The 21,669-nt window shown below is 34.7% G+C and overlaps 1 protein-coding gene across 9 annotated transcripts in view; it reads left to right on the forward strand.

Moving 5' to 3' along the window:
* The window catches only part of EFR3A (EFR3 homolog A), a 101,631-nt gene that overhangs the window by 57,075 nt on the left and 22,887 nt on the right, over positions 1-21,669 (forward strand). For 8 of the 9 annotated variants that reach the window (XR_003120779.1, XR_003120778.1, XM_025393861.1 and 5 more), the window contains exons 10-18: positions 268-435; positions 5,612-5,726; positions 6,642-6,693; positions 9,302-9,474; positions 9,798-9,873; positions 14,963-15,124; positions 15,772-15,903; positions 17,032-17,099; positions 18,388-18,515. Coding sequence is in view for 7 of the 9 variants with exons in the window: in XM_025393861.1 (XP_025249646.1) it covers positions 268-435; positions 5,612-5,726; positions 6,642-6,693; positions 9,302-9,474; positions 9,798-9,873; positions 14,963-15,124; positions 15,772-15,903; positions 17,032-17,099; positions 18,388-18,515 (1,074 nt within the window). In the remaining 2 variants the exon portion in view is untranslated. Of the gene's footprint in view, positions 1-267; positions 436-5,611; positions 5,727-6,641; positions 6,694-9,301; positions 9,475-9,797; positions 9,874-14,962; positions 15,125-15,771; positions 15,904-17,031; positions 17,100-18,387; positions 18,516-19,490; positions 19,542-21,669 lie in introns of all 9 variants that reach the window. The other variant, XM_025393863.1, reaches the window with a different exon arrangement.

Raw genomic sequence — 21,669 nt, forward strand, 5'->3', positions numbered from 1 at the left:
CTTGTATGCACATACACATTTTTTAAGGGTGGAACCAGAGATTCAAACAATGAGTTGCTCATAAATGCCCAGTGTTTGTTGGTATAATGAGGGGGCTTTCTTAATTATTTCTCATTTACTCTTTTTTAAGAAAATGAAATAGTTAATAAATTACTATGGATTTTTGACTAGAAAATCACAAAAACAATCTGTGAAGAAATAAGATAATTGACTTCAAATATGCAATACTAGAAACATGTATCTTCTCACATAAGTGATCCTTTATAGGTCCAACAGTGCTGGAAGTCTTCAACACCCTTTTGAAACATCTGCGTCTCAGTGTTGAATTCGAAGCAAATGATTTACAGGGGGGATCTGTAGGCAGTGTCAACTTAAACACAAGTTCCAAAGACAATGATGAGAAGATTGTGCAGAATGCTATCATCCAAACAATAGGTGAGTACATTTCACTTTTCAAAACTGTCGTATAAAACAGTGATAGACAAAGCTCTCACGTAAAGTCCTGGACTATTATAGTACATTTGTCAAAGATGAATGATAGCTTAAACTTCTGAAAACTTTATTTTCGAAAATAAGCAAGCATGACAATGGAACAAAGAACACTATGTTGTTCCATTAAATCTGCAGGACACGAATTCATCTACTGTTAACATTTTATGGCATTTACTTCTTCATTTGCTTTTACTCTGTCTTGCCTGCATCTCTTCCTCCCTTCTCTCTCTCCCTCTCTGTTTCTTTTTCTCCCTATGTGTGTCTCGTTGTGTATGTATGTATATGTGGGAATACACACATACACATGCGTATTTTTTTCTAAACCACGAGATATAGGAAGTTGCATACATCATGGCCTATTACTACTACATACTTTGATGTATTTTTCCAAAAATTAAAATTTTTAATTTTTGATGTATTTTTAAATTTTGATGTATTTTTTAATATAACCAGAGTTAAATTGTCAGCATCACTAAATTTAACATTGATCCAGTACTTGAATCAACCCTTCCTATTTCAGTTTTATCAGTTGACCCAATAATGTACTATATTGACTTTTTTCCTTAAGTCCAAGATTCAGTCTAGGATCATATATTGCATTTAGTTGTAATATTTCTTTAAGTCCGTTAGTCAGGAACATTTCCATTATGACATGGACATTTCTTAAGAGTAAAGTCCCCCTCCCACTTTTTTAAAAATAGAAAGTTCTTCATTTGGTTTTGTAACGGTGTTTCCTTGTGATTAAATTCAAGTTAAATATTCCTAACTGGAATACTACATACGTTATATGTTCTTCTCAGATTAGCACATCCAGAGGTACACACTGTAACTTGCTCCTTTTTCGTTAAATTAATTTTGATCACTTAAGGCATTATTATATTCCTCCGCTGTATGGTTTTAGTTTTTTCCATTGTAAATAATAAGCAACCTCTGAAAAGGCACTTTCAGACCATGGGGATATTCTGCTTTTCATCCAGACTTAAGGTTAGATTTAGCATTCGTTCATAATTCTTGTCTGAATTAGTCTTTACCATGATGGCTGCAAAATGATGGTTTTTAAACTCTAGCGCTCCTTCCAAAACTATCAGTTGCCTCTCAGTGTTCTCAATGTTCTATTGTAAGCAGGAGCCCCCTTTTCTACCTTTCTATGTATGTCAGAATGCATGTATTTGTTTATTGGTATGAACTCAATGGATTTGTATTTTCATGGTTTATAATTCATTACTATAGTTAATCATTTTGATGCTCAGATTGTCCCGGATTTGGCTCATGGGAGCTCCTTCAAGACATCCCCCAACCCCCCTGAACCTTTTTTTTTTTTTTTTTTTTTTTTTTTTTAAAGCACTGCCTTACTTGGGTAAGCTGTTCCAGACGAATTCTATACTTTCTGCCCCAGCCCTGGAATTAGTCATTTCTCCAAAGGAGCTGTGGTTGCTTTTAGTGGGTAATAGTATTAGAGACTAATATCTGGATGCTAATATCTTGGACTTTAATATCGTATATTTTTCTTTCTTTTTTAAATTTTCTTTTTTGTTTTTGTCCTGACGATGGTCAAAGTACAAAGAGTGAAGAGCTTCCTTAAGAAAACAGCCATGAGAATTCACATTTCTGGAAATGAAATAATCTGACTGTGTATAAATACAAATTCAAGCAAGCAAGCTATTTTTCTACTTTAACCTTTTTCTTTCAGTATTTTCTTCAGGATAGCCAGATGATATTTTAATATAACCACCTGCTTGCTATGATAATTTCACAATTTCACAATTGTATTCCTGGGGTTTAGTACCTAATTTCTAACCTAATAATAGTTTCAATTAATAGTAGAGTCGTATATAAATTTCTTCTGAAACTAGGCTTATGCCTTTTATCTGGGTAAGTTTTTCACTTGTGGGCTACTTATTTATAATAATCCTTTGGGATACTTAATACAGACTTTCTCTTGGTCATCTTGTTTTTAAAGTTTTATGGATATGCATACATGGATTGTGCATCTCCATTGACACCACCTATTTATTTATTGGACATATGCGTACACCATTTCTTGTACTAGGGCTTCATGATACATGGGGCTCTCACCTTGTGGAGGCATTTGTTGATCTGCTTGGAGTGGTACCTCTATTTCATCTAGTTGCCGTCTCATCACATGTCTAGAAATTGTGCTCATTAAGGAAAATACCCAGGAGTGTCTCATTCAACACACTAACACAGAGTAGGCACTTAAGATTTTGAGACTGACTGAAAAGACAAAATGTAATAAACTCCAGCGTTACCATGGAGTCATAATAAAGCATAGACATTCTAGTTATTGCTTAAAACAATTAGTATTAATGTATAGTGAACCTCGGTTCTGTGGTGACTTTTACATTTATTTGGATTATTTATAGATTTTTTGTGATATTTGAGGATGTTAAATCAGCTAATCTTGATTTCACAGAATCGATTTAAATGCTTTAATGACTTCTAATTAATTCAGTGTTACTGTTTCACTCTAGAATATTTAATGTATTGTTTCTTAAGTATTTTATTATAAAGTGTATATACAGAAGACTCAAGCCATATTTCTGTGATACAACACATTTAGAATAACATGTAAGAATTTAAAAAAGAGAGGAAAGAAATGCAGTGTGGCACAGTAAGATTTCTCTTTTAAAATCAAACTTTAACAAAAATCTGGTTTCCTTAATAGTTTCCTTTTTAATTTCTCAGTATTCTGGCCGTTGTCAGATCATGTGGTTATTCCTGTCGGTGGGCCATGGAACAGGGCTGCTGTAGCTTTTGCACTTCCAAGTTATCAGCCTGTTGGCCAACGCCTCTTTCTTTTAAAATAGTGAAGAACATAGCTACCTGCTTTGTTCTTTTCTTCTGGACTCATTTCTGTTCAGTAGTTCAAATACAAACTAGGTGTAGAGAATGAGATGCTTTTGGTGACTCTCTGTCCTTAGAGCTAGTCATATTGAAGACTTCTACCCAATTTTAAGTTAAAAAAATAAAGCAATTCTAAAGCATACATTAGTTGCATTTCTTTCCTACTGTTACTATTTTTAGGTCTTTAATAGTCTTGTGTCTAATTAACATCAGATATAGTGGACTCAGTTGACCGTATGCTTGGGAGACAAAAATAAGAGTTTTTCCTTAGGACAATGGTTCTTAACTTTGTTACACATTGAAATTACCTCAGGATCTTAGAAAAGCACTGATGCTTGGACTTCCGAAACCCCCAGATATTCTGACTTCATTATTTTGGTATGTCCCCTATGCATCAGCATGTTAAAAGCTCCCCGAGGTAATTCTAATGTGCAGCAAAGCTTGGGAACCACTGAATTAGAGAATACTATTCCACACATTTGAAAAGCATGAAGAATGACCTTGAATCAGAGATACAAATGTTGTTGAATACAGGGAAGTATGATAGTGCTTGTTAACTCCAAACTTTTACTGTAGTTAGGTGCTGTGGTAAAGAGAACTACAGGGTACTTCATGTCCTTGTGGTAATAACTAACTTGTTTGAAACAGAAGGTCAGTGTCCAGTTTTCTGCAAGACTGGGAATGTATCTAGTTGTATGGAAGAATTATAGAATAATAATAATAGCGTAGGCTTTGGAAATAAATAACCCTTATCTCAGGCCCTAATGTTAGCTGTGTAATTTTTTGGTAAGAGTTCTTAACTTCCCTAATCCTCATTTCCACAAGAGGAAACTGAGACAAATAAGAGAACCTAGACTCATAAGGTTATTTTGAGGATCCAAGTACAAAATAATTTCTTATTTCATAAATATGTATTCTGTAAGTGTTAACTACAGTAATATACTTTAAGGAGATGGAGTCATGTTAAGGTTATGAGATTTTTGACTGCTAATGTACGTGGTTGTGGGAAATGACTTTTACCCCTAGGTCCAATCAAAATGATGAATAGAACAGTTTGAATTTGTATAAACAGATCATTAACTCCAGTAATAGAAGCTGAACAGTTATATTGAAAAGTCAGCTTATTCTTAAAAAATACTAAAAATGCAGAAAGTTTCTGTAATGACGACATTGAATTTTAAGAAAGGAACATAACAGCCATGATTTGATAGTCTGTTCCAGTCTTTCAAAGAAATAAGAAACTTTTAAAGTGTGAGTAAATAATTAAAGGTTATAAATCTTTTGTGACCAGGAAGTAAGTATCAAAAGCTACAGCAGATAAATTTAAAATATTCTCAGAAACTAGACTGCATAAGAAAAATGACACGTAAGTTATTTACTTATTTTTTACATCAGTTGAATTATGTATGTTGAATTAATTCACAGAGTTTGTAAACTGTAAATTTGGCTTATTATAATGACATTCAGATATTTGAGCAATCCTGGAAAACCAGAGTAGTGACTAATTATTGACTTCTTTACCAATGTGTGGCCTGATTACTGGAACAAAAATTTAGGCTCACAGTGTGTGAACTAGAGTTTCATGTGTGAACTAGAGTTTCATCAGAAATACTACCAAAATATTTTTCCTTTTCTTTTCTTTTTTTTTTTTTTTTTTTTTTTGAGGCAGAGTTTCGCTCTTGTTGCCCAGGCTGGAGTGCAGTGGTGCGATCTTGGCTCACCACAACCTCCACATCCCAGTTTTAAGCAATTCTCCTGCCTCAACCTCCTGAATAGCTGGGATTACAGGCATGTGCCACCACGCCTGCCTAATTTTGTGTTTTTAGTAGAGATGGGGTTTCACCATGTTGGTCAGGCTGGTCTCAAACTCCCGACCTCAGGTGATCCACCCGCCTCAGCCTCCCAAAGTATTGGGATTACAAGTGTGAGCCATCACACCCAGGCAATATTTTTCCTTTTTCTAAAACTCCAGTCAACTCAAGTCAGTGCTGGTTTGTCACTGTTATAATTATATAAAAAAGACTTTGATAAATTTATCATTTTATCTATCAGTCCATTATACACAGTTTATATTGTACCTAACTAAATGATTTTGTGCAAATGAAATTGTAATATTCTTTAATGTTACATGTAGCATACAGACTTGTCAGTGATTATTTTACCACATGTTGAAAACTCTGGCTAAAAATAATTTTGTATTATATGGAAAAGTAGACTTTTTCAATTTCTAAAATTTATCTTAATACTTTCATAGGATTTTTTGGAAGTAACTTACCAGATTATCAGAGGTCAGAAATCATGATGTTCATTATGGGGAAAGTACCTGTTTTTGGAACATCTACCCATACTTTGGATATCAGTCAACTAGGGTATGTTCTCAGACTGTAAATTTGAACTTAATCTTGAATTACGTTTTATCCTAATGAAATCTAGAAAATGTTTAAGTTTTGTTTTTTTAAAAATCATTAGTAATAAAATTCCTATGGAAAACAGTTAGTAGTATTATGACAGTAGATTGCTAAGCAATTGAATTAACATTTTTAGGCCTTTAGAATCATTTTCAGCTTATAAATTCTCAGATTTTTCCATCTTTAGAAATTGTTTGGCCTGGACATTGTGTGTGTGTGCATACACATTCAGGGTTAAGCTTCAAGTTTCCTGTATAAATTTTAAAAATTAATGTCAGTATATCAGAAATAGTGGCTTATTCCTAGAATTTTAGAACTGAAACTGATTTTAAAGATTATGTGCTCTGACCCCCTTATTTTATACATTTTATTTGGTTTTATAACATGCTAAAGTTTTTGTTTGTGAATGTTTTTGTTTTTTTAATTTAATAAGGAAGTAATAGTATCTTATTCGACTTACATTTCTTTGACCATTAATTTGTTATTTTTTAAAATTGTTCTTACCTGTTTATTCATATTTGTTAAAGAGAGATTATACTCATCAGCTATGTTTGTAGTAATTATTTTCTCCAATGTAAAATGTCTTAATTTGGGTTGTTTAGTTGTCTGTTTATATGATTAAATTTTCTTATCATCACATGCATAGGACTGTTTTGAGAGCCAATAACAGATTTTTTAGTTTGACATTTTTCAAGATAATAGTTTTAATTCACATGAATTTTACTTTGGCATGTAAAGTGAGCCGTGACTTAAAACTGTTATAAAAATAAAATCTATTTAGCCAATAAGAATAGAATTTTAAAATCAGTAATTAGAGTAAATGAAGTAATATAAATGCTAATTAGTATAATAATTCCAGCTTTTTGTATATTTTAGGGATTTAGGAACCAGGAGGATTCAGATAATGTTGCTGAGATCTTTGCTTATGGTAAGGCATTTAAGATAAATAAAGGACACACTTAACCTTAAATTACTGTAAGCATTAATTGAATAGCTTCATGTTACAACCTTTCTTTTCTTAAGTAAGTTACTGTTTATGGTTAGTATTTTATTATGTTCTTCATTTTAAAGATTATCCTATAAAAAATATATTTATTTCTCACTTCTTCTGTCATTGTGTTTGATCTTCATAATGATGAAACATACAGAGGGCAGAAACTATTGCCGTCTTATAGATGAGATACCTGGGCTCAGAGACTGTGAGTAGAAGGAGTTGATGAGGTCCACCAAAGTCGCTGGGCTGAAAAACAGAACTCAGATTTGAAATCCAAAGTTCTTTCAACATATTATGCTAATTCTTTCTCATACTGACCAAATAATTGCTTCTGATTGGGAAAATAATTCATTAAAATGAATATTTGCGGCCGGGCGCGGTGGCTCACGCCTGTAATCCCAGCACTTTGGGAGGCCGAGGCGGGCGGATCACAAGGTCAGGAGTTCAAGACCACGGTGAAACCCCGTCTCTACTAAAAATACAAAAAATGAGCCGGGCGCGGTGGCGGGCGCCTGTAGTCCCAGCTACTCGGGAGGCTGAGGCAGGAGAATGGCGTGAACCCAGGAGACAGAGCTTTCAGTGAGCCAGGATCGCGCCACTGCACTCCAGCTTGGGCGACAGAGCGAGACTCCGTCTCAAAAAAAAAAAAAAAAAAAGAATATTTGCCATTTAAAATTTGAAGTGGCTATCAATAGCTGAAAAGGAAAAGTATACCCAGAATGAAAGGTCCTCTGATTATTTTCTAGCAGTTGTACTCACATTTGATTCAACCATTGCTAGCACATATGTATCCTTTCGAAATCAGTATCTTTTAGATTTATCCTAGAAATGTTTACTATACATGATCTCATTTTTTAAACGGACTGTCTCATACCTAAGTGCAGAAATACGTCGTATGGTTTTATTTTTAATTCTTTTTAATTCTGTTTATGGCCCTTATCATATAGAAGTTTTGAATTCTAATATAGCCAGATTTATCAGTTTGTTCTATATGTTTTGTACTTTTTCATTTGTATCTTATATAAGAACTCCATTCCTCCTCTGATGATATAAATGCTTTTGTTTATATTTTCTTATAGCAGTTTTAAAATTTTAGCTCTCTATATTTAGAACTTTAATCTGAAGTTTATGTTTATATGTGGTATGATTTTCCCGGATGGGTAGACAGGTGTCCCACCGGTTTCCCAGCTGACTTATAAAACTACCTGCATCCTATAATAAATGCCCGAATGTAAATGTTAAGTATTCCATATATGTTTATAATCCTGTAAATATGTTGAGATCTCCCACCTGCAATTTAATTTGATCCTAAGCCTTTATTTATATTAGACAAATTTGCTAAGTAAATTATTTTGCCTTGCCATCCTGATTATACCATATAGTCGACTGAATGAATATCTATGTGGTATGCTTAAAATGTTTAATAGCAGCTGGGCACAGTGGCTCATGCCTGTAATCCCAGCACTTTGGGAGGCCGAGGCGGGTGGATCGCAAGGTCAGGAGATCGAGACCATCCTGGCTAACACGGTGAAACCCCGTCTCTACTAAAAATAAAAAAATTAGCCTGGCGTGGTGGCAGGCGCCTGTAGTCCCAGCTACTCGGGAGGCCGAGACGGGAGAATGGCGTGAACCCGGAAGGCAGAGCTTGCAGTGAGCAGAGACCACACGCCACTGCACTCTAGCCTGGGTGACAGAGCGAGACTCCGTCTCAAAAAAAAAAAAGTCAATCAAGTAACTAAGTACAACTTCCCAAAATGAAAATGTATTCCCATTAACCAACTGCCTAATTTAAAATGAGAGAATAATTTGCAAACTTAAATTTAAAATTTGCAGGTCTTACTTTTACTGTTTGTCACCTAAGCTCCTTATATCTCTTTCGTACTAACCTTAACTTCTCTGAGCCTCAGTTTCTCCTTATGAATGAGATTCGCTAGAGTCTACCTTACAGGGATATGGTGAGGACAGTTAATACATATGCAGTGCTTAGAATCATGCCTAACACGTGGTAAATGTATGCTGTTATTAACTTTATTCTCATTATGAATGATGTTTTTGTGAATTCAGCAAAATCCTACATTACTTTTTTTTTTTTTTTTTTGAGACGGAGTCTCACTCTGTCGCCCGGCTGGAGTACATTGGCGCGATCTCGGCTCACTGCAAGCTCCGCCTCCCGGGTTCACGCCGTTCTCCTGCCTCAGCCTCCCAAGTAGCTGGGACTACAGGCGCCCGCCACCATGCCTGGCTAATCTTTTTTTTTGTATTTTTTAGTAGAGACAGAGTTTCACCGTGTTAGCCAGGATGGTCTCGATCTCCTGATCTCGTGATCCACCCTCCTCGGCCTCCCAAAGTGCTGGGATTACAAGCATGGGCCACCGCGCCCAGCCAGAATCCTTCATTACTTTGCACATTTCCTTTATGTCTTCTCTGCAGGCTTCTGTCCATATTTTCTTTCCTAAGTTTATGGTTCTTATAAAACAATATGAGAATTTTACAAAAAAAAAGGACTCGTGACAAAATTGTTTGTTTTCTTCCCGATAATCAGGTGACCTCTGGATATAAAGCAAAGACGATTGTTACTGCACTGCCAGGGTCTTTCCTGGATCCTTTGTTATCACCATCTCTCATGGAAGACTATGAACTGAGACAGTTGGTCTTGGAAGTAATGCATAATCTCATGGATCGCCATGACAATAGGGCAAAGCTTCGAGGGATCAGGTAATATGCCATTTTGAAATGGATCAAATGATAATGTTTTTAAATTGCTAAATTAGTGTATTTAAGTATTGTGATTTTTAAAAATCTAGCATGTTCAGGTTTTATTAATCCAGAATTTTATTTAATTGGTATTGAGATAATTTAATCAATATATTTTAAGATAGCAATTTTTTGGAGAGCACGTATGTACTCTTCAGAAGCAATTCAGTAGTATTACATACAGGCTTATCAAACTCTTAAGTGGAAATACAATTTTCCATATAAAATGTGATATTGTAAATAAATGTGCTATTCATTAAAAATGATATATTAATTGTCTCTAGAATAATACCGGATGTAGCTGACCTAAAGATAAAAAGAGAAAAAATTTGTAGGCAAGACACAAGTTTCATGAAAAAGGTAAGACATCTTCTAAAAAAAAAATGCGTAGTGTAAATTACAGCCATTTGAATTGTTGGGTGGTTTTGTATTGATCTGTGACCTTGAAATGAAGCCATAGAATTTTGAAATTGAAAGACCTCAAGATGCCATCTTCAACCTCCCTCAGGTATAACATTCCTGTTATAAATACAGGTTACAATGTTCAAATACAGGTGTCTCCTCCAGCCTGTATTTGAACATTGTATTGTTGGGCTGCTGTAGTAGTTCTTAATTTCTTCTCTGAGTAAAACGTCTTCCTATAATTCTTGCCCTGGCAATCCTCTCCCACTGAAAAACATAGATACTGATTCCTCTTTTAGCAGCTCTTTTGTAGACAGTTTCAAGTTTCTGAAAATACCTGTTACCATCGAATAAATTAACTGTGGTGAGTTTTTATTGTCTATTAGGCATTGTTTTCTACACTATTTGGGATATAAAGATGAGTTGGGCAGGATCTCTGCCCCTAGTAGTGGTTTTTGCTGGATTTTCATGATGATAATTTAAATTCTGTAGGTCTACTGGCAAATGGCTGAATTTAGAAAATTATGATATTTATGGTTATTTGCATATTGAGTAAACTTTCTTTGCAGTTGTTATTCGTCCAAAGCTTGGGCACCTAATATTTGCCAGACACTTAGTCAACATTGAGAGATATGATAACCATGACACTGCTAGCTGCCCTTATAACGAACACAGTATTGCCAGCTAAGGGAGCCTGTTTTTAGAGGTACGAGGAACAGGAGACAGCCCCATAGGAAGCTAGGTGCAGAAACCTGTAATCCATGTTCTTTTTTGCCTCTTTACTAGCCCATGCTTTCTCCCTGACACCGTCTTTCGTGTTACTATCTGTACCTATACTATTGATTGCTGTGTTTCAAGTTAACTCCTTTTTTAAAACTTCATTTAAAAAATAATTTACAAAATATCACCGTTCCTACATTAATGTGATTCACTGAATAAAATATTTAAGTGAGGTTGGCCGGGCATGGTGGCTCACACCTGTAATCCCAGCACTTTGGGAGGCCGAGGTGGGTGGATCACGAGGTCAGGAGATTGGGACCATCCTGGCTAACACAGTGAAACCTCGTCTCTACTAAAAATACAGAAAAAAAAAAAAATTAGCCGGGCGTGATGGCGGGCGCCTGTAGTCTCGGCTGCTCTGGAGGCTGAGGCAGGAGAATGGCGTGAATCCTGGAGGTGGAACTTGCAGTGAGCTGAGATTGCGCCACTGTACTCCAGCCTGGGTGACAGAGCGAGACTCTGTCTCAAAAAAAAAAAAAAAAAAAAAGAATTTAAGTGAGGCTATACTGTATATCAAAAAACTGGTTAATAAGTAGGACAGATACATTAATACTTCTCAATTTTTATTTTTTATTTCTTTATATCACCTAACTAATGAAAGAAGTTATTCTACATAACTGAGGAACTTCAATTTTTTAAAATATTTTTTATTGACAAATTATAAATATACATTTATGGGATACAATGTGGTGTTTTGATTATATGTATACAATGTGGAAAGTTTAAATCCAGCTAATTAACATATCCATTTTCTTGCTTACCTATCTTTTTATGGTGACATATTTGAAATTTACTCTCTTAGTTATTTTCAAATATACAATACACTGTTATTGACTGTAGTCACCCTGCTGTGCAATAGGTCTCAAAACTTAACTCCTTGTATGTGTCTGAAACCTTGTAACCTTTGATCAATAATCTCTCCATTACCCTCCTCCTTGCTCTCAGGCCCCCGCTCTTGCTAACCACCATTCTCTACTTCTGTGGGTTCAACTTTTTTAGATTCCACATACAAGTGAGATTATGCAGTATTTCTTGGGACTGACTTGTTTGACTTAGCATAACGTCCTCCAGGTTCATCCATATTGTCACAAATGAAAGAATTTTCTTCTAGTGTAAGGCTGAATAGTATTTCATTTTGTGTGTGTGTGTATATATATATATATATATACACACACACACACACACACACACACACACTACATTTTCTTTATCCATTCATCTGTTGATGGACACTTAGGCTGATTCCATACTGAGGAATTTTTAATCATTACTGATATAATGAATTTTGAAAACTCAATTGATAACTGATTTTTGAGTTATTGACTTTATACAATGACATTAAACAGTCATGGACATTGAGACTGGATTTCATTTTATCCGTTATGAGTTATAGAAATAATACTTCTGCTGTTTATTTTGCTAGTCAACCAATTTAGAAGGCTGTAATTTAACAGCAAGATTAGACTGTTATTCATGTTAGATTTTGAATCTTTAAACTGTTCTCTGAATTAGTTATTCCTCTGTTTTATAATTCAGAATAACTTTCCTTGCTAAGCATTTGTTATCATTAATGTAAACCATTCCTTTTTGGGTCTTTCTCTTTAGAAGCAATGTGTTCACACTTTTTTTCCTTTGTCAAAATTTTATTTTTATAATTTGACACCATTTTTCATTTACCTTCCAATTTGTTTTATCAGTAAAAATGTTGTTTGATTTCCATATGAAAACTAGCAACTGAGAGAAGTTTCTGCAAAGAACTAAAGAAAAAAAAATGGGTTCTGTAGCCACAGGATAATGGACTGGTCTTTAGTTAAGAGAATCTTAGTTTAGCATAGACAGTATATTTTCTGTGTTAACATTGTTTGTTCAGGCAACTGTGTCTGAGATTACTACCCAGCCTAAAACGACTCCATCTGAATGTTTTAGGGACGTCTTATATACGGAGTCTGTTTGAAAAATGGTTCCAGGGCTGGAATCCCTTATACATTGGGAGGTATCACTTCACCTGTAATTTCCTAATGAAGTGTATTCTTCCAGAAACAGCGGCCACCACTGAGTCTGCAACTCAGTATATAGTATATAGTTTCTCACCATGTGAAAGGGCTCTTGTTAATGTTTCACCAAATCTAGGAATTATGTAGAAAAGAGTACTTTTTATTATGAAATATAAAATATACGGAAATTATTACTTTAATTGTTTTAAGGTGAACAACAGTATAAACAAAAGCATCCCACATGTTCTGTCTTCTTCATAACTCCATCCTCTCTCCTACAAGTAATCACTATCATTGCTCTGACTTTGATGGAAATTGACTCCTTCGAGTTTTTTTTACAGTTTGATAACCTAATATACATTACGTCCTTGAACTATATTGTTTAGTTTTGCCAGTTTTTGTTATTTGGGTGAAAGGAACCATACATTGTGTATTCTTTTAAGTTTAGTTTTTTTTATTCAGCTCTATTTTGGTAAAATTCATCCGTGTGTGGCTTTAATAGTATTCCATGATATGAATATACCACAAGTTTTCTTTTGTTGGCACACATTTGAATTGTTTCCAGTTAGTGAGTGTTATGAACTGTGCTCCTGTGAACATGCTCGTACATGTGTTATGCTGTGTATTATAACTCCCATTTCTCCAAGGCCTGTAGGAGAGGAATTGCTGAGTAATAGGTTATGTATTTTTCAGATTCACTGGATAATGCCATACCAGTTTGTAAAGTCATTATACCTATTTGTATTTTTACATTACATATTACAAATTTTTTGTTTCATCTAATATGGTATGTAGTAGGTAATTTTTAAAAACAAACTTATTACTTAAGGAACCTGAAGTCTAAATTCTCACATATGTATGCACCACTTTAATATTTGTTAGTAATGTTTAGAACCATAGAATTCAAGAATATTCTTAGGTTTTGAGAGGACCCAATACATGAAGTTTTCTTTTCCCCACCCAAGTATAGAAACCATATGTGTTTGAGAGAGAGAAAGAATGAGAGAGGCAAACTCTGGATTCAGAAAGGTGGAAACCAAAATAACAACTTCAGAAATAAAGGAATCTGGAGGGTAGCTTTATATCTGTAGCCAAAAAAGGCTAACACTGTACCACAGATTTATGCAGATTTAACCAGTCAGTCATTGTCACAGCTGGAGAACTACAGGCCACCTTACTGAGATGGGACCTTAGTGCATATTAAATAGAGAACAGAGCAGAATGCATACTTGTTACAGGCAGGCTGGCTTCAGAAGAGTCTGTGCTGCTCTTGCCCAGTTTCTTTTCCTAAAATGATCCGAAGAACCTTCTGAGAAACAGGCTTGGAATATTAAGCCTGAAGTCTCTCCACATGGGAAAAATGAGTGTTCTTAACCCTACCTGCACATTATAACCACATGGGTAGCTTTATACTTGAAAAATACTGATACTCTGCCACTGACCAGTTACATGATATTAAAGGAGGGTGGACAGTAGTGAGAAGTGGGGAGGGCAAGAGCATGGTGGTCATTCCAGTCGTCCAGTGATTCCAGTGGACAGTTAGGGTTGAGAGCTAATTGAGTTAATGTCGCCACTGTGACTGGAAATGGCATTGCACCTATATCCAGGAATGCTTTAGAAAGGAAAGGCTTTAATAATCTCTTATTATAATAATAAATAATAAATCTTTATTGTAATGATCTTTACTTAGATCAGTCCAGTTTAGGGGAAGCCTCTATGCAATACCTGGGGAGTTTCTGTAACCTCTTCCCTGTTAATAGACTTGCCTTCAGAGACTCCATGCCAAAATGTAACACAACCTGCAGATGCTCTTCTCTGTACGGCTAACCTACAGGGCTTGTTCCGCAGTCAAGAGAGCCTGAGTACATTTCCTCTCAGCACAATATTCTTTATCATTGCTGAGGCTGTATTGCCAAAGTATCTCTCAGGATTCTGCCATCCATTTCACTTTTTTTCTCAAGTCAATCCATAATTTGCTTTTGTTTTTTCAAATTACTCTTAAAAAACATTTTCATCGTTAGCACAGGAACTATTTTTTACTGATTGTTTTTATTTAAGGTTTGTCTTCAATTTTAACATTAGCTTGTAGTTATATATTAGCATGTTGACTGATGTTAATAATTGGAATTTGACCATCTGATCATCAATTTAAATTTCATTTCCATGTTAAGCTATATAATAACATAGCTACACTGTCAAAGTGTATGCATGTGAAATCTGCCTTTTTTACATTTTAAGCAAAATTACGTTTTTCCTCTGTCTTTTATCCTCAGAATGGGCAACAGCTATATCGGCACATATATTTGGGTTGTAAAGAGGAAGACAACGTTCAGAAAAACTATGAACTACTTTATACTTCTCTTGCTCTTATAACTATTGAACTGGCTAATGAAGAAGTAGTTATTGATCTCATTCGATTGGCCATTGCTTTACAGGTATGCTTTCATAACCATTCACTGCAGAATACATTTTTTATGAAGCAGACACCATCTTTGAAGTATTGCCTTTATCCAAGGACATGAATTTTAAAAGGGAGTTATCTAGTTGTAAATCTAAAATACTCAAGACTATGATCACATTCTTCATTTATTCCTTTTACATATGTTGCATAAGCATCAACTTGTGTGCTAAATATCCTTCAAGGCCATAGGGATATACTGTGATGAAGAAGACAGACACAGTCCCTGTACCCCTGTACCCACACTTCCTACCCTGGGGGGATAGTCCTTAAATAAGAATGACATACATGCAGTTGTTTAATTAGAGTTGCATAAGTGTTATGTAATAGAAGGACAGTATGCAATGGCTATATGTGCGCGCGCGTGCACGCGTGTGTGTGTGTGTGTGTGTATGTGTGAGAACAGGAAAGGCTTTCCTAGGGAAGAGAGTTTAAGTTGAAAATTTTAACTCTCTTATAAATGAAGATTTATTTTCCTCTCAGAATTGTTTTAGAAAATAACTTCTGATAAAGTGGCAATTTTGTTAGCTTTCCAAACTACCTGCAGTTTTCCAGTGTAATCAGAGAAAATGCTGGTGGAGCATAAGAACTTGATCTCTCTGATGTGTTTGTTTCTCATTAAAGGACAGTGCAATTATCAATGAGGATAATTTGCCAATGTTCCATCGTTGTGGAATCATGGCACTGGTTGCAGCATACCTCAACTTTGTAAGTCAGATGATAGCTGTCCCTGCATTTTGCCAGCATGTTAGCAAGGTAAATATATTTAGAAAAGTCCTTAAACTTGAATTTTGTACAAAATTGCTAATTTTATTCCAATGATGATTATTTTTAACTTTGGTGATTATGTATCAAATTAAGATAATTCTATAAAAATATACAGCCAGTAAACTGAAACTACAGCTAAAACTGTAACTACTGTTTTTATATTTTCTTAGATGAATGTTGTTATAATAGTTTAATGTAGTGGTTGAATGCAATATATGGTTTTCTTCTAGAATACCTTATGTAATTTATTCTGTGACTTTTTTCCTTTGAACCCTTATGAATCTTGGTATCTAAATTTTCTTAAATTACACTCTTTTGTTGTTTATTCTAAACTACTTGAGGCAGATCTCAAAAGTTGAATAATTAATGTGCATCTCAGAGAATTGTCCTATGTCTTTCAAATATATTTAGTTTTCTTTAGCAGTAACTCTTACATCGTTATTTGCATAACTTAGTAAACATTACAGTGCCCCCAACTTACCTAGCAGAAAAAGTCCACTTTTAAAGACGTCTGTAAGAGAGAACTTTATTTTTCTTAAATTGGAAGCACATCGTTTAGTCCTTACTAAAATGTAGGCTTTTAGTGTAATCTAAGAAACAAAACTCATCCATTCATTAATCAGATATTTGAGTGAATAATTGATGCCCACCACTAGAGAATTAAGTATTACAAAAGCAGAGTACCTCTTTGCTCACAGTTCATTGGAGGAGCTAGACCACACAAGTGCCTGGAGACCTTGTACACAGGCTGCAAAAGGTAATGCGGCAGGTGGAGGATGGTGATTTGTAAAGCGATTTACAAAATAGTGCATTTGAGAAAATAGATATTCTTGCTTTATCATACTAGGCTTAATCAAATGTAATGTGTCATCATTTTTTGCTTTATATATTATTTTATTGTCACAGTTTTATCTGTTAAATTTTAAAAATAATAAATGTGAAAACAAAACAGACTGTACACTTGAGCTGTAAACTTAGCTTAAATTCAAAAACAGTGATGGTATTTCTTATAAATGTTTAAAGTTGTTTTGTTTTTAAACTGTTTTCCAAATTTTTATAGCAAGGTCCTGAGGGGTGGGATTTTTTATTTTTGTTCTGTTTTTGAATATTTTTTAGGTTATTGAAATTCGAACTATGGAAGCCCCTTATTTTCTACCAGAGCATATCTTCAGAGATAAGTGCATGTATGTTAATCTTTACGTTTTAAGGATCGGGTACTGACTTGATAAACCAATCAGTAATAATAATAAAGGAGTATAAATATTGTTATAGTAATTCCTGGTACTTTATACTAATCATCATTTTGTGTCTGTCATTTAATTCATTTAATTATTTCCCTTGTTATAAAAGGGCCTGTACATTATGGATGTTGACTCATGCACAACATGGAGTCAATCTTGAAAAAGTTTTTTAAGAATAAGATTTGGCCGGGCGCAGTGGCTCACGCCTGTAATCCCAGCACTTTGGGAGGCCGAGGTGGGTGGATCACCTGAGGTCAGGAGTTTTAGGCCAGTCTGGCCAACATGGTGAAACCCTGTCTCCACTAAAAAATACAAAAATTAGCTGGGCGTGGTGTCATGTGCCTGTAGTATCAGCTACTCAGGAGGCTAGGGCTGGAGAATCATTTGATCCCAGGAGGCGGAGGTTGCAGTGAACCAAGATCACACCACCGCACTCCAGCCTGGGCAACAGAGGGAGACTCCATCTCAAAAAAAAAAAAAAAAAACCTACCCCACTTTTTAAAAAATGTTGGCTGTCTCTCTTAAATATAGCATATTTTATGTTCTCATATGTAAATGATCAAACCTTTAAGAGAATACGGTATCCTGTTGAAGACGTTCAGTAATAGGTAACAATACTCAAAATATTGTAGAAGAAAGAATGTATTAAGGAAAATCAGTGTTATTTCCTGCATTATTTCTTGCTCTCTAAAGAAAAGTATATATATGAATAATTTTTTGTGTGAACTTTTGGGCTATAAAAGCAGTTTATATTGAAAGCATCAGTAAGATAATATCAAGCAGTTTGAAAGGAAGGTGAAACCTTATGTGGGTGGGCAAGTACTTCCTAACACTTAGCTGGCTAATACAGTTTTCATTAACAGTCAGTGGGCTGCATTTTTATTTTGTCTCTCAGTACACTTTTTTGTTAATATGACAATAAAAGCTACATTTAGTGTTCTTTATTACTTAACAAGTGAAGATCAACAGAATAATATAAGGCTAAATTCACTATTGGAATGTTACTGGGAGAAGAATCACTGCAGAATGGTTAATATATGGGACCGCATACTGTGTGTTTTTAAAGAGCTCAAATTAGTTGCCTAAAATATACTGATTTTTCTGTTACTACAGTTTACATTGTGTTTATATTTAGAATATTGAGGCTTTTGCTCTGGAATGTTTTGCATAGTAACTAATTTTTGCTCAGTAATTTAATACTGAATGATTGTTGCTTTGATGAACTTGGCAGGCTTCCAAAATCTTTAGAGAAGCATGAGAAAGATTTGTACTTTCTGACCAACAAGATTGCAGAGTCCCTAGGTGGAAGTGGATATAGTGTTGAGAGATTGTCAGTTCCGTATGTACCGCAAGTAACAGGTAAGAGGAGGATAATTAGAACTCTCACTCTGGTGATTGCTTATGTTATAGTAATTTTTTCATTACCCAGTTAGCAATGAAAATTAATTCTGGTGTGTGTCCTTACTATAGCCCAGCCATTTTCAAATGCTTAAGAGTATTTACTTCTGTTTTTTAATTTTGCTATTGAAAACCTTCAGCAAATCTCTAACAACATAGATATGATTTTACCATGAGCAAATCAAGTCCTTGAATATTTATTGTTACAATACTTAATATTTTATTTAATAGTATATTTTAAAGTGAGATCTTTTCTCATTAAATGATATTCTATTTAAGTTATGGAAATTGATGAAAATTGTTTAATGATAAGTGATTATTGAGGTTAATGAATTAGACAACTTTTGTTATTTGAAAGAGTACAGACTGTTGTTATATAAATAAAACTACAAACTTTTTGAGTTAGGGATTTTTTTTTCTCTGTGACCTATATAGTCCCTTCTATTCTTCCCATTGCCTGAAATAATTGTTTGAAGGTAAAATTGCATAGTGTCTTGTATTCAACCTTTACTGTAAAAATTAAAATCAAAGAATTTATGTCTTATGCTTTCATTTTCATTTGGTGACTATATAAGTAGATTTTGTGAGTTAGTTCTTTCTTTGGGGATACCTCTGTTCTACAAGAGAACCATTTGATTTCACTTAGAAAGATTTCTGAATTAGTCACTACAAGTAGCGCAGTCTTTGTAAATGGCTTTTTTTAAACAACATGGATCCAAAATACATACATTTAGTACAGTAATAATTGTTCATAACAGTCTGAGATGTTAATGATGCTTTTGCGTTTTCTTTTTAATTTTATGCTATAAAAGATTGTGTTCCTCAGGAACTCCTTGAGGAAATAAAAGTGCTAAGAATAAAACATTATTAGAGCTTTATAATTTAAAAGATTTTTAAAAAATTTTAAATATTTTAACTCTTATAATTTGAATTTAGCTCTCTTTCCTTCAAGCAAAAAACCTCTTAAACCCAGGCACAAGCACAAAGGTAAATCCAGTTGTCAGTTTGGCCTGCCCTTTCCCTCACCTGTCCTCTAGGAAAATAGCTTAATAAAATGTGCCTTTTAGAAAATGGGGCCAGTGGCCTGCATATTTTCTGTAATTAGTTTAATTATTATTTTCCTTTATCTTCCTTATAGCCATAGTTTATTTTTACCCCTGTTATTTCTCTTTACCCTGTTCCTTTAACTCTTAACAATTTTTAATGAAAGCTCTGGTACTTTTAAAATTTTTAACAAATGGTCTGCACTTCCCTGATTCCTCCCACCCCTAAAAAAGATGTATTCTCTCATAATGCATCTCTGCCAATGACTGAAAGAATTCTGAATGTTTTAGTGTCTACTTAATTGTATAACTGCATAGAAATCCTAGATTTTTCTGATTTGTAAAGACTGATAGTTTAGAACCTGTCTGTGGCGTGAGTATCCTACCTTAATGCAGAAACAGAATAAACAGTGATATTTTATGGGATACTGAATCTGTAATTAAATTACCTTTTGCTATGTAACCATCAGATAATTCATTTAAAAACTTGAAGGGATTTAAGAACAATGTATTAAAATAAAAGGCAGAACATATTTAGTTTGTTGTGTATCATGCAATACCCATCATCATCACAATAGTAGCTACCATGTATTATGCACTGTGTGCTAGGCACTGTGATAAGTGCTTTGTATTCATTTTCTTATGTAATTCTCATAATGGTTTGGTGAGGAAGGTAGCATTATCTTTGTTTACAAATGAGGATAGTGAGGCTAAAATTGAATTAAATGATTAGGTGACACCACTACCAGCCTCTCCAGTTAGTTGCTTAATAAATTATTTGATTTCACTATTTTTCAGGGGCTCAAGTATTGTTCACGCATCCAGAAAGATCCAGATTGATTTTTATCATTTATTTCTCTAACTTCTACTGGGTACCTATATATCAGGCACTGTTATGACTTTCATAGGGTAGCAAGATGTTAAGATGCAATTCTTATCCTCAAGGAATACAATCTAGTGGGAAAAGCAGATGAATGATTGAAACACAATGATAACTGGATCTAGAGAAAGAATGATGATCTACCTAAAGTTTATTGAACTATTGATGCCTGGCATCCTAATAATGTGGTTGATAAATGTTAGCAGATTATTGTATTTTACTTTAATCAACCTAGAATTCAAATGAATAGTGTATGTTTAGGCCTGTGCCAAGTACTGCTTTATGAAAACAGTAGTGTCCCCCATCTGAATCATTCAGAGGTATCAGTGGCTTCAGTCAACTCATACAGTTATTTAAATATTAAGTGAGCACCTCCAGTGTGCCAGCTGCTGTGCAAGCAAAAGCCAGAATGAACAAGACAGGTAGGTCTCTACTTTCACAGAGCTCACAGTCTCTCTTAAATGTATTGTTTACTTGAACCACAAAACACAGCAGATGATTGGTATTATTCTAGGTGCATAGGAAATAAGTTAATTTCATTATATAATTTTTCTCTAAGAAGATAAATAACCAGGCAATTGTAATATGACTATACGGCTATGATTAGGGACATTTTGGGTCCTCCAATAGCAGGTAAAAATATTTAATCCAGGTTTGGCGGGCCAGGGATGTCTTCCAGAGGAAAAAGCCTCTAAGCTGAGCTTGAAACAGGTGTTAGGCAAGTGAACTGTGCTTCATATGGTAGTAACAACATGTGTGAAGGAATGAGGTAGGCAAGAACAGGATTTGTTCTGTGAATTAACACAGAGTGACGACAGACTTCAGGGAGCGGAGGTAGGAATTCTAAAGCAAGGTGAACTAGTTTAAACTCTGTTCTGAAGGCAGTGGGGAAGCATGAGTGATTTTAATCAGAGGATAACATGATCAGAGTTGCATTTTAGAAATAGTACTTTGGTTGTAATTTTGCAAACTGGGGATGGGGTGACTATTTATTTTGATGGCATGTTAGTCATCCTTAGGAGAAATGACAGTGGCCCATAATAAAGAGGCATCAGTGAGAATATTGATTGGTATGGAGAGACAAGGAGAAAGCCAGGGATTTTGTCCAGGTTTCTGGCTTGGGCGCTTGAGTGGATGGTGTAAAACTGAGGGGACACATAGGATTTACTTACCATTTCATTTGCTTGTTTTT

Source organism: Theropithecus gelada, chromosome 8 (assembly GCF_003255815.1).
Source record: "Theropithecus gelada isolate Dixy chromosome 8, Tgel_1.0, whole genome shotgun sequence".
NCBI lineage: Eukaryota > Metazoa > Chordata > Mammalia > Primates > Cercopithecidae > Theropithecus > Theropithecus gelada.